General features: G+C 39.9%; 1 protein-coding gene across 2 annotated transcripts in view; it reads left to right on the plus strand.

Moving 5' to 3' along the window:
• The first annotated feature begins 253 nt into the window (after positions 1-253).
• The window catches only part of LOC118626685 (phosphatidylinositol 3-kinase regulatory subunit gamma), a 109,621-nt gene continuing 95,567 nt past the window's right edge, over positions 254-14,307 (plus strand). Inside the window, exon 1 of one of the 2 annotated variants that reach the window (XM_036256698.1) lies at positions 254-945. In XM_036256698.1, the coding sequence (XP_036112591.1) occupies positions 840-945 (106 nt within the window). In that variant the 5' untranslated portion in view covers positions 254-839. The remainder of the gene's footprint in view (positions 946-14,307) is intronic. The other variant, XM_036256699.1, reaches the window with a different exon arrangement.

Here is a 14,307-nt window from a genome sequence, read left to right on the forward strand (position 1 = left end):
CTCACAGAATCCCCAGCATATCAAGGCGGGATAAAGTGGAAGGGGCAGTGGAGATGTTGGCCGTCCCCCTGCCCGGCGCGATTGGGTGGCGCCTCCGCGGGGGAGCATGGAGGCGGGGAAGGGTGTTCCTCTCCGCGCCGTTAAAATGAAACTAGTGACTGGAGTCAGAGCAGAGCTTGAGGGAACCCGGCACGGGCAGTCCTGGTTGCAACCCGGCGGGAGCCCCCAGCCGAACAGAGCTAACTGGGCTCTCCAACCGGCCCCGGTCTCGAGGCTGCAGCAGCTTGGGTTTCGAGCCCGACCAAACGGAGCCCGAGTCCCGGCTCCTGAGGGGATCGCTCTCTGCAGACCTGTGGGACCCCGAAACTTGAATGCAGTACCCAGCCCCCTTTTTTATGCCTTCCTTTGTCACGTCCCCACCTTGCTCCCAGCGCATTCCCCTTTTCCTCCCTCATCTCCATTTATCGAAAGACACAAAAGTGGCTTTCGCGGGAAGATTTGGAGGCGGTGGGAGCTCTTCTTTTTGAAGAGCGACTGTGTAGACGGGGTTTTTGGGAAGCAGCTTTTTAACACCTTTGCCCCTCACCCCGAACCTCTTTGTACCTTCCTGAGGAGCAAATCCCGTAGGTTGAAAGTTCGGGGGCATTTTGCTGGGTGCTGTAGAAGAGAGAGGTGGAAGACCTCGCCCTCGCCCTGATAGTTGCCTGGACTTACACCGGCCGTTGGAAACCCTGAAGTACCTTTCCGTGTGGGACTTTTACAATTATATATTTTTAAATATCAGATTAAAAAATATATGCTTTCTATATACTTCTTGACGACCTGCCTCTGACAGCGCGATGTACAATACGGTGTGGAGTATGGACCGCGATGACGCAGACTGGAGGGAGGTGATGATGCCCTATTCGACAGAACTGATATTTTATATTGAAATGGATCCTCCAGGTACTTGGGAGAAAAAAAAGAAATTTGTGATGGGTCTGATTTGTGTTTAACAAGACCTTGGTGATGTTTTCAGGGCAGAATTATTCCGGGGTGCGCTAGCGCTAGCTTTGGGATGTGGGGCAGATTTTGCAGTTAGAGCTGCAGTAAAACTGCTGCTGGTTTATACGCTTAAAGTTTTCAGTTAGGACCCTGATCCCATTGTCCTGAGAGGGTGGGGGTGGGGGTCGGAGTGGGGGTGGGAGGAGAAACCCGAGTTTTTTTTGGTTGTTTTTTTTTTACTTTTTTTTTTTTGCCTTTGCGTGTCGTTCAGGTTTTTGTCACTTCTTCTACACCTTTTCTTTGCCAATTAAAGATTCTTCTACCTGCAAAGGATGCATTATATCCCAGTCTTGAAGTCAGTCTTTCCCTTTGGGGGAATTCTTTAAAGCTTGTCATTTCATACGTTTGTCACATTTGGTTCGTTGTTTTATCTTCGTTAACTTCTGAAACTGGCTTGCCAATGTGATTATTCATTTTAAGACCCCCCCACCCCCTTCTTTTCTCTTCCAGAAACCAAATGCCGGTTAGTCATTTTCAGGGACTGGGCGTTTTTATTCAGTCATGGCCTTAATCTGAGGTTTTCCTTCTCCGAATATAGTCGCTCAGAGATATCTATGTGCAATATTTTATTAGTCTTTAATTTGTAGTGATTTAATTTAATTTATGGGATAGGGTTTAATGTAACTTCAATTCTTACATTTTAAAAAAGGAAGAACATTTCTTGTGTGAATGAATATATGTGATGTGTACATATATGTGATAGGTTTGAATACATATAATATGAAGTATACATATATTGTATTTCTACTTTAGACCTTTGTCTGAGACCCTTACAGACATTTTGTCTATTTGGTAGGAAAGGAAAAGGAAAGGAAAATAGAAAAGTTAGGTAATTTTTTTTCTTTAAAGTATACCCCATTTTATAATTATTATCTGTCAGATTTTCAAACCCTGTATACAATTATGGACAGTGCTTTATGCAATGATTTTGAATAAGTAGAGGGCCTTTGTGACTCCCTATTTTTGTTGAGCATGAATTCGTTGTCTTTTAAAAATGTACTATAGCTATACCTACAGAATAAATTGTGTGTCATTGGGAACCTCAATTATTACAGGCCTTGTATTTTTGGAAACGTTTGAAAGAATTTGAGACTACGGAAGTGTAATGAAGTATAACTGCTTTATAGAATGTATGCAGAAATTATTTCCTGTGTCCCTGTGAACAGTGAATTATCCTCTTTTTTTTTTTTAATCATTTAGTCACAGAGTGTTAAATGATGCTATATTAAAAACATACTAATATTAAACCAGCCCTTTTCACTCTTAATGATCACTTGGAATTTTTTCCTTTTCCCTTCATTTTGGAGCCTTCATTATTTGCTTTTATAATGTGGCTACAATCCAGATGCAGCTTTTCAGTGTTTCATAAAGTTTGTAAGATTTTCCACCCATCTATTGTGTGTATTTCCCCCTTTGTTTCCCCCTAATGGTAAAGCAGCATTTCTAATAGATGCATTTGTCATTCATGTGAATGGAAATTTCGTATATCATTGGTTCCTCTCCTGTAAAATGTAAGATTAATAATTCTAGATTTTTGTTATTATAAGAATTATATATTCAAGCTGCCTTAAGATCATACTGTGTCTTGCCTTACAGACATACAAAGAGAATTTGTTGGGTGGAGAGGTGAGTGGGGAGGAGGGTAGAAAATGAAGAAGGCACTAGTGTTTGGAAAATATGGGCCTAGTAGAAGAATATTGGCCAAGTTGAGTTGAGTTGTTAAAAAATGATTTTAAGAAAAGTTGACTATTATAATTATGTAGTGATGTGGGTCTTATAGGGTTGTATAGAGAATTCTCATTCAGACTTTGTATATTCCATCTCAGTAAACTTTGGAGTTTAAAATGTTCATCCTTGAATGAAATTTTGCATAGTGAGTATCTATTTAGAATATTGAAAATATGCATATGGTGCTCTTTATTACCCAGTTTGTAGTCTTAATGTAGAATACTGTTAGTTATTCCTAACAGTTTTTTAAAAAGGAAACACACTTGAGTATGTTGAAATATTGACTATTGACTATGAAGTAAATGTTGGTTTTTTAAATCTTTTTATTGATTTTTAAAAAAATTTTTATTAGAGAGAGATAGAAACATCGATGTGAGAAAGAAACATCAATCGGCTGCCTCCTGCACACCCTCTACTGGGGATCGAGCCTGCAACCCAGGCATGTGCCCTGACTGAAAATTGAACCAGGACCTCTTAGTCCCTGGGACGATGCTCAATCCATTGAGCCACACTGGTCAGGTGAAGTGTGAATGTTCTTTAATGGAAGAAATGTGAACGCCACCTTGTTTTGTGTAATACGTTTTTGAAATGTTTAAACTAAGTAATTATTAGTGAAGAGGTTGCAGCATGTCCTGTATCTGTTTTTATCCTAGCTCCTAACCCAGATTAAGCTCTTATTATTTCCTGCTTGGATTGGTATGATAGTACACTAAATGTTGCCCCCTGTTTCTACTATGTCCAATCCACAGTATTATTAAAGTATCTGATATTTTACCTTCCAATGGTAAATATTCCAGTGACTTTATTTTTAATTCATATTAAAACATTTTTTTTTTCTTTATTGATTTTGGAGAGAGAGGAAGGGAGAGGGAGAAAGAGATAGAAACATTGATAAGTGAGATTATCGATTGGCTGCCTCCTGCATTCCCCCCACTGGGGATTTGGCCCACAACCTGGGCATGTTCCCTCACTGGGAATTGAACTGGTGACCTCTTGGTGCATGGTTCGACGCTCAACTACTGAGCCACACTGGCCGGTCAATCTTCCAGTGACTTTAAAAACCTACCAGTGGCTTCCCTTTGCCTATTAACTAAAGCCACAGATTGCTTATCCTGTCTTATAAGACCCTCTATTTTTGCTTCCAACCTAATTTTCCAGTCTATCTTCCTGCTGGAGACCATCACAAGTTCTATGGAAGCTATTTTGTACTTGCTGTTTCTTGAATGTATGATTTTCCTTTTTCTGGGATACCTTTCATTCCCAGTGGTTACTTGTTGAAATCTTATATATGTTTAGGGTCCAGGTTAGATGCCTTCTTTACTAGGATGTATGTTCCCTAACCTTTCTGTTAGGAGACATCCTTCTCTCTATCCCTTTTCATGTCCAAAGCTTATAGATAATGAGTGAGTGGTCTTTTAGCTTGCACTTTAGTTTTAACATTGTTATTGTTTTTATTTGGGAAAATGTAATTAATGATTTCTTTTTTAAATTAGTGGATACAATTCTTTTTAAGGTTTTGGACATTTTTTTGTTCTTATTAAGACAAATTTCTAAAATTATCTTTAGGGCAGCAACATCTCTTCAGTAGTAATTAGGAAATTAAATGCTTTAATTGTTTGGCAAAACATAAACATAGGAAGGGCTAGAAAGTAGTTCTCAATTTTTTTGGTCTCAGTACTGGTTTTACACTCTCAAAAGTTATTGAGGAACCCAAAGACCTTCTGTTTAAGTGAGTTATATCTAGTGATGTTTACTGGATTAGAATAAAAATGAGGAACTTAAAAAATATTTAATTCAGGCTGGCTGCTGTGGCTCAGTGGTTGAGCGGCGAACCATGCACCAAGAAATTGCTGGTTCGATTCCTGGTCAGGGAACATGCCCAGGTTGTGGGCCAAATCCCCAGTGGGGGCATGCAGGAGGCAACCAGTTGATGTTCTCACTTATCATTGTTTCTATCTCTCTTTCCCTCTCCCTTCCTCTCTCTCTAAAATCAATAAGGAAAAAAAAATTTAGTTCATTAAAAAGATAAAATATTACATGTTAACATAATGTGTGTGTGTGTGTGTGTGTTATTTCCTCACCTGAGTATATTTTTCCATTGATTTTTAGATAGAGTGGGAGAGAAGGGGGAGAGAGAGAGAGAGATTGATTGGTTGCCTCCAGTATGCCTCTGACTAGGGCTGGGGAATTGAACCTGCAACCCAGGCATGTACCCTTGACTGGGAATTGGACCCATGACCCAGAGCACAGGCTGATGCTCTCTAACTGCTAAACCAAACCGGCCAGGGCAACATAACTTAAAAAAAAAAAGTATGTTTTTATTGATTTTTTTTTTTAGAGAGAGAGGAAGGGAGGGAGAGTTAGAAACATCAATGTGAGAAACATTGATTGGCCACCTCCTGCACAGCCCCCCACTGGGTATCGAGCCTGCAATCGGAGCACGCTCCCCACCTGGGAATCTAACTGGAACCTCTCAGTCCATGGGATGACACCCAATCCACTGAGCCACACTGGCTAGGCAAAAACTTTTTTTAATGGAACAAAGTGATGAGTGGCACTGTTTTATGTTTTTGCAAATAACTTTAATGTCTGGCTTAATAGAAGACATTGAAATTTCCATGTCTGCTCCTGCATTCATTCTGTTAAGACATCACAGTTCATAGCTTCTGGAAAGCTCCACGGTACAGTTGTGAGAGAATGAGCATGCAAAAGGCAAATAATGTCTTAGTAATACTAGGAAAGTATTTTTGATCTCTTGGATCCTTTGAAAGGGTCTTTGGACCTGTAGGGCTCTCTGGACTACATTGAGAACTACTAGTCCAGAAGTTACCTGACCACATAGTTAATTTTTTTATTTTATTTTTTGTTAATCCTCACCTGGGGATATTTTTTCCATTGATTTTTCGAGAGAGTGGAAGGGAGGGAAGGAGGGAAAGATAGAGAGAGAGAGAAAGAGTGAGAGAGAGAGAGAGAAACATTGGTGTGAGAGAGAGACACATCGATTGGCTGCCTCCTGCACACTCCCTGACCAGGCCAGGGATTGAACCTGCAATCCAGGTATGTGCCTCCCAACCAGAAATCGAATCCGAGACCCCATGGTGGGTGGGCCAATGCTCCAACCACTGATTAACACCAGCCAGGGCTCTTTTGACTTCTTTGAAGTCAGATGAAAAGATTGTTTCAGGAAACGAGCTTACTCTAGCATACTTGGTATTTTCATCCTCATAAAATTTAGATTAACATTCTGGTGGAGAACTAGCACGCTGGTTCTGTCATTGGGGAAAATATCTGTGGAGAAACAATACTAAAGAAATCGGTCACCTGCTACTATGTGGTCCTTACTGTTAACATGTTGGGCATTCTACTTATGTGATTGAATTTTTTATAACTCTGAACATTTGGTGGGTTCATCTTATATAAATGTGTGATAAGATATTTGTTTTATAAGTTAGGTGTCAGTTTTTAATGGTACTGTAGTGTGGGACAAATGTTAATATAATCAAATGATGTTAAAAGCCATGCCAGCTCTGGCCGGTTTGACTCAGCAGTTAGAGTGTTGGCCTGCGGTCCAGAGAGACCCAGGTTCTGTTCTCACTAAGGGTGCGTACCTTGACTGCAGTTTGTCCCCAGCCCCAGTTGGGAACATGGGGGAGGCAGCCACTCAATGTGTTCCTTTCACATCGATGTTTCTTTCTCTCCCTCTCTTCCTCTCTCCTTCCCACTCTACCTGAACAAAAATGGAAAAATGTCTTTGAGTGAGGATAAAAAAAAAGCCAATTTCTTTTTGCATTTTATTGAAAAAGATTAGTCATTGCTTTTATTTAATATATTATAGTTTATAGTATAACCAACGATGTTTCATTGGTGATACGGTGATTCTCCATTGCATATGTTTTTAAAATTTATTCTCATCATTGTTTTTGTACTGAATACCTTTATATTTTTCTTATAATGTAGAAAAGATTGGACATGTTTATAGTTGCCATATTTAACAAGGTAGGTAGAAAAATAATTACAGATATGTCTTTGTGATATCATGCAATTTTTATTGGTATTAAAAGGGAATACAAACTGAGTGTAATAGATAGAACACAGGCTTTGGAAACATGTGATATGGATTTTGGACCTGGCTTTGCTTCTTACCCTGCTCAAGGTTATATGGCCAGTACTGAACATCTATTTTCTCTTTTGTAAAACTGAGCTAATACTTACCTTTCAAAGTTGTTCTGGGGATTAGATGTACTATATCTAGCATGGTGTCTGGCACATGGTATGTACCCAATTCATTGTAGCTTATTAAAGCATGTTGATAACATATAATTATTCCCCATCTGTCTCTTTGGATACTTTTATAGTCAGATCTTTTGAGCTATCTTGTCCCATTCTCTCTCTCTTTCTTTTTTTTTTATTGTTCCTAACATTTAAACTGAGGCCATTTTGCTTTTAGAAGAGTTCTCTTAATCTTTTCTAGTTGTAACATCTCAGGAATCTATGGAAATATCATTCCAAGTCATCCTTTCTTTTTAGTTTCTGTTGCCCTTGTCCAGTTCTGCAGCACCTCACTTTTGAAATGATTTGTAATAATGGTAATAGTTGCTAACATTTGTTGAATATTATTATAGATCAAGCATTATGTTAAATGCTTTTATATATACTATTTCTTTTAGTCACACAACAACCTTATGAGGTAGGCATTATTATTATCCCACTTTACAGACAGGAAACAGATGTGTTTAGTAACTTATTCAATGCTTCACAGCTAACAAGTAGCAGAATAGGTCTTTCTGACTACTAATGCCCATGTTCTTAACCAGTACCTCCTATTTGCTCTATTTCTAATTCTTTTTCTCCTCCCCAATACGTTTATCCTGAATTCTTCAGTCAGGTTAATTCTACTGAAATGTTATTTACATTGTCTTAATATTCTATTTAGAAATAATCAGCAACTCTCCATTTAAAAAAAAAAATTTTTATCCTCACCCGAGGACATTTTTGCATTTATCTTCATATGGAGTGGGAGGGAGAGAGGGGTCACAAGGGAAAGGAACATTGATGTGAGAGAGACATATCGCCTGGTTGCCACCCACACAATCCCAACTGGGACCGGGTACAAACTGCAGCCAAGGTTCGCACCCTTAGTGAGAACAGAACCTGGGACTCTCTGGTCCACAGGCCAACACTCTAACCACTGAGCCAAACTGGCCAGGGCAGCAACTCTCCATTTTTTGATGCATCTTTTAAGAGATCATATTCTTAAATTTGGCATACATGACCTTTAGTAATATGGCATCAACTTACATTTCTAACTTAATTATCCTCTCTTCTCCTTTCTCTTGTAGCCCAATTCCTTGCTATCCCCTGAATATACCTTGCTTATTCCCATCTCCAAACTTTTGATTATGCTGCTGCTTATGTTACCTTATGCCTACCCCACTCCCTTCTTCAAATCAGGATCTTTTTTTTTTTTTTTTATCCTCACTCGAGGACATTTTTCCATTTTTTGTTCAGATAGAGCGGGAGGGAGGGAGAGGAAGAGAGAGAGAGAGAAACATCGATGTGAAGGGACACATCAAGTGGCTGCCACCCACACCACCCCAACTGGGGCCCGGGAAAAAATGCAACTGAGGTATGTGCCCTTAGCGGGAACCGAACCCGGGTCTCTCTGTACCGCAGGCCGATGCTCCAACCGCTGAGCCAAACCGGCCAGGCTTTTTCCAATCTTTTTGGCCAGAATTGGGTCATATTCTCATTCCTGAAGCAGTCACTAGTGATTACCCTTGAACCAGCCATGTCCAGTGCCTGAATTTGGAGAGGTGTTGACTTCTTTGAGGCATTGTATGAGAGAGAAATTCTATTAGAAAGGAAGAAGGAGGGGATGAATACTAGGAAGACAATCAGCAGTGGCCACTTTGGAAAGTAATTTGGGGAACCACACTATTTTCAAAGTTGTCTTTGTGTTTATAAATAAAAATAATTGTCAAGTTAATTTTTTCTCTTTTAAAACTAAAATCTGGTTAGAGGAAACACATTTTCATTTTCTGAATTGGAATTCATAGGGTCATACACTATTATTTTTATTTATTTATTTTCTTTTTTGAAACTAAAATCTGGTTAGAGGAAACACATTTTGATTTTCTGAATTGGAATTCATAGGGTCATACACTATTATTTTTATTTATTTATTTATCCTCATCAAAGGACTTTTTTTTTGTTTTTGTTTTTATCTTCAGATAGAGCGGGAGGGAGAGAAGGAGTAAGAGAGAGAGAGACATTGACATGAGAGAGACACATCAACTGGTTGCCATCCACATGACCCCAATTGGGGCCGGGGACAGACTGCAACCAAGGTACGTGCCCTGAGTGGGAACCAAACCTGGGACTCTCTCGTCCACAGTCTGACGCTTTAAGTGCTGAGCCAAACTGGCCAGGGCTATTATTTTTATTTTTATTTTATTGCTAATCCTCACCCAAGGGTATACCTTTTCTTTTTTTTAAAGAGAGAATGGAAGGGAAGGAGGGGGAGAGAGAGAGAAACATCAATGTGACATTGATTGGTTGCCTCTCCCATGTGCCCCATCCTGGCAGGGGATCCAGTTTGTAACCATTGATCCTTCACATGTGAGGGTGGACACTCAAACCAAGGGGCCATGCAGGTCAGGGTGGTCACACACTATTATTGAGAGTTAAACATAAGACAGGCTTTTTCCTGTCTTTCTTGTGAGTTGCTCTGGTCAACTATTTTCTTATTTGAGGCATGTAGGTGTTGGAATAGACTTTATTAGTATATCAAGTAAGTGAGTGTGAGAGAGCATTTTGCAAAACTAAATTTCCAATTCCAAAGTTTAGTAAATTAAGTAATAAGCTGGGGACCTGTGAAATGATTTATGATTTGAATGACTAGCCTTAAAAATTAGGACACTACTTTGTCCTGGCCGGTTTTGCTCAGCGGTTAGAGCATCGGCCTGTGGTCCAGAGAGACCCGGGTTCAGTTCCTGCTAAGCGCATGTACCTTGGTTGCAGTTTGTCCCCGGCCCTGGTTGGGTTGTGCAGGTGGCGACCACTTGATGTGTCCCTTTTACGTCCATGTTTCTCTCTCTCTCTCTCTCTCTTTCCCTCCCTCCCTCCTACTCTACTGAACAAAAAATGGAAAAATGTCCTTGGTGAGGATAAAAAAAAAAAAATTAGGACACTACTTTAAAGTAATCCATAGATCATGTCTTTCAATTAAAATGTACTGTATAACTAAATTAGACTTTTCCAGTAGTATGTTGGAAATCTAGAGGCAGTATAGTGGGTAGTTAAGAGAAGGGGCTCTGGAATCAGACTTCCCGAGTTTACATTGTGCCTCTGCTACTTCCTAGCATGTGTCCCTGGGCGATTTGCTCAACTTTTCTGTGTTTTGCTTTCCTCACCTAAAAAGTGAGGATGATTATGGTCCCTGCTTCAACAGGATTGTTGTAAGGAGTTAGTAAATTAAAAACTGTAAAACACTTAACATGGTGCCTGGAACATATTAAGCACCCGTAAATTTTTATTTTTTTTAGATTATATATATTTTTATCTTTATTATTGAGAATATTACAAGTGTCCTCCCCTGTTTTTTCCCCATTGCTCCACTCCACCTGGTTCCTGCCCCTCCCCAGGCTTTCACCAACCCTCCTATTGTCTGGTGTCTATGGGCAGTGCATATATGCATGTACATTTTTTGGTAATCTCTTTCCCTACCCATTTTTTCATGTATTAATTCATTCATATTTTTCAACAAATATTTGATTGCCAAGTACTGTTCTAGATGGCAGTGAACAGAACAGCAAAACTCTGTATTCATGGAGCATACATCTTTAAGAGAGGGGAGAAAGCAGAGAATAAACAAATTCATAAGTATAATACATAGTGATGGTGATAAATGATATGGAGAAAAAGCAGAGAACAAAATAGAGAGTGCTGGGTGGGGGAACTGCTATTTTAAATAGGAGGACAGGGAGGGCCTGACCTAAAGGAAGTGAGGGAGCCAGATGACTTACTACTCTGAGGAAGGAACATCTCTGTCATGTATTCAGGGATTATCTAGGAGGTCATTGTGGCTGGAATGGAGTGAAGGGAAAATAGTATTAAGAAATGAAGACAAATAATGGTATGGGTGGTGGAGAAAACTATGTAAAAACTTTGGCTTTAAACATTTGACTGAGATGAGAAGCCATGCTAATGTATCGAACAGTGGTGTATTATGATTCCGGGCTTAAAAGGATCATTCAGGGTGCTGGTGCAGAATAGGAAAAGGTGGTTGTGGAGAAAACGGTTAGGAAGCTATTGCAATAAATGAGCTGAGGGATGATGGCTTGGACAAGGGTGGGAGCTGTGGAGGTACTGAAAAGTTGGATTCTGAAAATTATTATTACCAGTTATATAGCATGTCATTTCTAAACTTAGTCACTTTATTTTCTAATTTTTTAACTTTATATTTTTCTACATGCTTTTATAATTAAAAGATTTAACTTTTAAGCCCTGGCCGGTTTGGCTCAGCCGTTAGAGCGTCGGCCTGCGGTCCTGAGAGACCCGGGTTCGGTTCCCGCTAAGGGCATGTACCTTGGTTGCAGTTTGTCCCCGGCCCTGGTTGGTTGTGCGGGTGGCAGCCACTCGATGTGTTCCTTTCACATCGATGTTTCTCTCTCTCTCTCTGTTCCTCTCTCTCCCTCCCACTCTACCTGAACAAAAAGGTGGAAAAATGTCCTCGGGTAAGGATAAAAAAAAAAAAAAAAAAGATTTAACTTTTAAAATAATGCCAAAACTATTTTATATATCTATTATATTACTTTATTATTTATTTTTGTGGTACGTGCCCCTAGTGGGAACTGAACCCGGGACTCTCTGGTCCGCAGGCTGATGCTCAACCGCTGAGCCAAACTGGCCAGGGCTTATTTTATTTTTTTAAGTGTTGTGATTTCTGATCTCTGACATCTGGCTGCAAAGCAGCGTAATCTGTGGCTTTAGTTATGTTATTTGAAGAAGGCTTACTCATTAGTTACTTCTAAAAACATTACTGTAGCCCTGGCCGGTTTGGCTCAGCGGTTAGAGCGTCAGCCTGTGGTCCAGAGAGACCCAGGTTCGGTTCCGCTAAGGGCACGTACCTCGGTTGCAGTTTGTCCCTGGCCCTGGTTGGTCGTGTGGGTGGCAGCCACTCGATGTGTCCCTTTCACGTAGATGTTTCTCTCTCCCTCTCTCTTTCTCTCTCTCCCTCCCACTCTATCTGAACAAAAAATGAAAGAATGTCCTCGGGTGAGGATAAAAATAAATAAATAAAAAAATAGCCCTGGCCGGTTTGGCTCAGCGGTTAGAGCGTCGACCTGCGGTCCTGAGAGACCTGGGTTTGGTTCTCGCTAAGGGCGCGTACCTCGGTTGCAGTTTGTCCCCAACCCTGGTTGGTCGTGCGGGTGGCAGCCACTCGATGTGTTCCTTTAACATCGATGTTTCTCTCTCTCTCTCTCTGTTCCTCTCTCTCCCTCCCACTCTACCGGAACAAAAACATGGGAAAATGTCCTCGGGTGAGGATTAAAAAATAAATAAATAAATAATAAATAAATAAATAAATAAATAAATAAAAACATTACTGTATAAATCTATACTGCACTATAATTTACTTTTAAAAGCAACTTTGAAAAGGAAATTATTTTAAAGTTCTTAGTTTCTATGGTGGGCTATGAAGGGGAGAAGAAGTTAAAGCGAAGAATACCATGGCATATATGTTTCATTTTACTTTATGTGTTAAAGTTGTTGGTATTTTAGAATAATTAAATTATATTTGTGTGTTTTTGCTTATTAGTGTAATACTTAAAGTGCTTGAAGATAGACATTATTATGAAATAGAGAAGTGTTGCTCACTGTTTAAGAGCTTTAGACTCAGGTTACTTGGATTTCCAATTCTAGCCCTGTCTATTTGTAGCTTGTGACCATGTAGCTTGTGACCTGGCCCTGGATGGTTTGGCTCAGCGGTTGGAGCGTTGGCCTGCAGGTCAGAGAGTCCCGGGTTTGGTTCCCGCTAGGGGCATGTACCCCTCCCCCAAAATAAATCCAAACTTCCTGCTCTCACAAACTCTCTCATAACAACCTATACAGTTTCATTCTTTTTGTTTCTTTCCTTCCCTTCTCAAACTAACTAGTTTCTCTTCCAGGAGTACTCGTTTCCTCTTAAACTCTCTCCGTTGCCTGTTTAATTACTCTGATCTGTATGGTAAGGACCAGGAAAAATGGGACTAAAGAAAAGAACCTATGAATACTCATACAGCAACATTTTTTATTTTGTCACACTTAGCTGCCATAGAGGGTATAAACATGTTTTGACTTTTAGAAGTCTGCTTAGTTTTAAAAGGAGCTCTGGCCTGTTTGGTTCAGCGGTAGAGCGTCGGTCCACTGACCAATGAGTCATGGGTTCGATTCCAGCCAAGAGCATGTACTCGGTTGCAGTTTTCGGTCATGAGGGAGGCAACCAATTGATGTTTCCCTCTCATGTGGATGTTTCTCTCTCTCCCTCCCACTCTATCTGAAGGTAAATAGAAAAATATTCTCAGGTGAGGATTAAATAAATAAATACATACATACATACATAAATAAATACATAAATAAAAGTATAATCATCAGGTGGTTCAGACCTGTCTGCAGGATATTAGTTCAGAACTTCGGGTTAAGTCTTTTTCCTAGTAGTCATGAACAGTTATCACTTTTATATGACTGAGGCTGACCTGGGCCTCTCCTTTGATTCCTAGGGATCAACAATGGGCATTTAGAGTATAGTTGGCCAGGTAAAATACATGTAATATGTTGCATGCAATATTTGGGACATACTTTATAAACTAAATATTATTTGTTGTTTATCAGATATTCAGATTTAACTGGGTGTCCTGAATTTTGATCTGCTAAATATGCCAACCCTAATTTAGAGAGAGGCTAGACAGTTGACTAAACAGTATTTTTTAGTATCCCCTATGGTTTTTAGGGTTGAATGTGTAACTTGATGTAGTGGATATCAGGATACTTTAAGTTGCAGTAACAAAAAGTCCAGCTCAAATTGGTTTAAATATAAAGAATTTATAAGTTCATGTAATTAGAAGTCCAAAGGGAATGAGGGTCCCTGACATGGTTTGATTAAGACTCATGTCAGCCTTTGGCCCTATTTTTCTGCATTTCTCTTGGCTCTCCCCTCTATCAGCTTTTTCTCAGGCTGGCTTCCCTAATAGTACAAGATGACTGCTTTTGGCTCCTGGGACTACATGTTTTCTCATTTCTAGGGGAGAAGATGGATGCTTTTCACAAATATAGCATGACAATCCTGAGCTTGACAGTAGGTTGTTCTTGGGTTCCAAAGGATCACTGTCTTAAAAGCTGGATTCTTTGAACTTTTATTTATTTATTTATTTAATCCTCACCTGAGGATATTTTTTCCATTGATTTATAGAAAGAGTGGAAGGGAGGGAGGGACACAGAGTGAGAGAAACATTGATGTGAGAGAGACACATTGATCGGTTGCCTCCCACACACACC

The sequence above is a fragment of the Molossus molossus genome, unplaced genomic scaffold (assembly GCF_014108415.1).
Source record: "Molossus molossus isolate mMolMol1 unplaced genomic scaffold, mMolMol1.p scaffold_m16_p_12, whole genome shotgun sequence".
NCBI classification, from domain to species: Eukaryota; Metazoa; Chordata; class Mammalia; order Chiroptera; family Molossidae; genus Molossus; species Molossus molossus.